Genomic DNA, 1,806 nt, shown 5'->3' on the forward strand with positions numbered 1-1,806 from the left:
TTTCAATCACCATAATTTTTTTAGAAATCATTAGAACTCCTTTTTAGTGAGCTTGCTTCTTCTGTACACCCTTGGCCACAAGAGATGAGGGGAGCCCTAAGATGGGGAGAATCCTAATTAACGAGAATTGGCCATTTTCCCGTAGCCTCACAAGACTACTCCAGTCCAGCGCACGGAAAATTTGATGTCCCCCTCCCCTCACTTTTTGGTTTATTTTGCCCATTGTTAAACTTAACCCACAGCTATAATTTACTTTCCTACCCCATGGCATGACTTTGACACCAGAACATTTATTTTATCGTTAGAAGTACATCTCCGGCTTTTGGCTTTCGGCTCGGGGAGGCAAAGGTGCAACTTTCTTCAGTCGTCCCGAATCCGGGTTCACCCGACACCAGCCACCTCCGCCATGCCGCCTAAGTTCGACCCCAACGAGATCAAAGTCGTGTACCCGAGGTGCACCGGTGGCGAAGTCGGTGCCACGTCTGCCCTGGCCCCGAAGATAGGCCCGCTGGGTCTGTCTCCAAAAAAGGTTGGTGATGACATCGCCAAGGCAAGCGGTGATTGGAAGGGTCTAAGGATTACAGTGAAACTGACCATTCAGAACAGACAGGCCCAGATTGAAGTGGTACCTTCTGCCTCTGCCCTGGTTATCAAAGCCCTCAAGGAACCACCAAGAGACAGAAAGAAGCAGAAAAACATTAAGCACAGTGGCAATATCACTTTTGATGAGATTGTCAATATTGCCCAACAGATGCGACACCGATCTTTAGCGAGAGAACTCTCTGGAACCATTAAAGAGATCCTGGGGACTGCCCAGTCTGTGGGCTGCAATGTAGATGGCCGCCACCCTCATGACATCATAGATGACATCAACAGTGGTGCGCTGGGATGCCCGGCTAGTTAACTACAAAGGAAAATGTTTCAACAAAGGATCATTTGACAACCAAAAAAAAAAAAAAAGAAGTACATCTCCAGAGTTCCGAACTCTGAAGGATCTTGTGCCACTAGTCATAACCCAGGTGACAGGTGCATGTTGATGCTCATATGAAATGACCAGGACGGAGTGTATCTCAAGTGTTCTGTCATTGCCACACTCTGGCATGGGAGAAACCTCCATAGCCTGTCAGGACATGAAGCTGCCCAGACACATATTCCAACTCAAATGATGAATCTTCCTTGCAAAAATCACAAGAGTTAGCCTGTGGTCCTCAGCTCTGGCTGCCCATTATAATCACCCAAGAAGTTTTTTAGTTGTATCATTTACTGGATCTCATCTCATAACCACTGAATCAGAATTTTGGGGGCTGAGTCCCAGGGATGATGATTTTTAAAAGCTCTTAAGATTATTCATTCCATTGTGCAGCCCGGGCTGAGAAACACTAATCGGATCAAGGCAAAAGCAAGAGCACAAAAATATTTCGGCATTAGGTGGATTTCAGGTCGTAAGAGTGATGCATATTTCAAAGTCTTATATTTTTTTTGTTAATGTCAGCTTGTACTTGCAGATGCCATTCCCATGAATACAAATCAGTATGGAAAGCCAGGCTATTCACAAGGGTCTCTTTGGCCTTTGCCATCCTCAAAGTTACAGAAAAGACTTTAAAGGTAAGGGACAGGGCTGCCAGACTCATGAATCCCAGGTGTCTTGGTGAGTGCGCCATCTTGTACAAGGACACCATGGTCCACAATGGCACGACCATTTCTTAGGGGCAAGCGCCAGCAATCGCAAGTAATAAATACCATTGTGGTTGAAACAAAATTAATGCTTTAGACTCAGCCTAAATAAAGAAACTTCACTCCTCTCCA

At 45.6% G+C, this 1,806-nt stretch overlaps 1 protein-coding gene across 1 annotated transcript; it reads left to right on the forward strand.

Moving 5' to 3' along the window:
• Positions 1–368: 368 nt before the first annotated feature.
• LOC113912695 (60S ribosomal protein L12-like) lies at positions 369–904 on the forward strand. Its single transcript, XM_035724039.1, has one exon. It carries the CDS (start codon positions 407–409, stop codon positions 902–904), a length of 498 nt encoding a protein of 165 aa, XP_035579932.1. The 5' UTR covers positions 369–406.
• The last annotated feature ends 902 nt before the right edge of the window (positions 905–1,806 follow it).

The sequence above is a fragment of the Zalophus californianus genome, chromosome 14 (genome assembly GCF_009762305.2).
Source record: "Zalophus californianus isolate mZalCal1 chromosome 14, mZalCal1.pri.v2, whole genome shotgun sequence".
NCBI classification, from domain to species: domain Eukaryota; kingdom Metazoa; phylum Chordata; class Mammalia; order Carnivora; family Otariidae; genus Zalophus; species Zalophus californianus.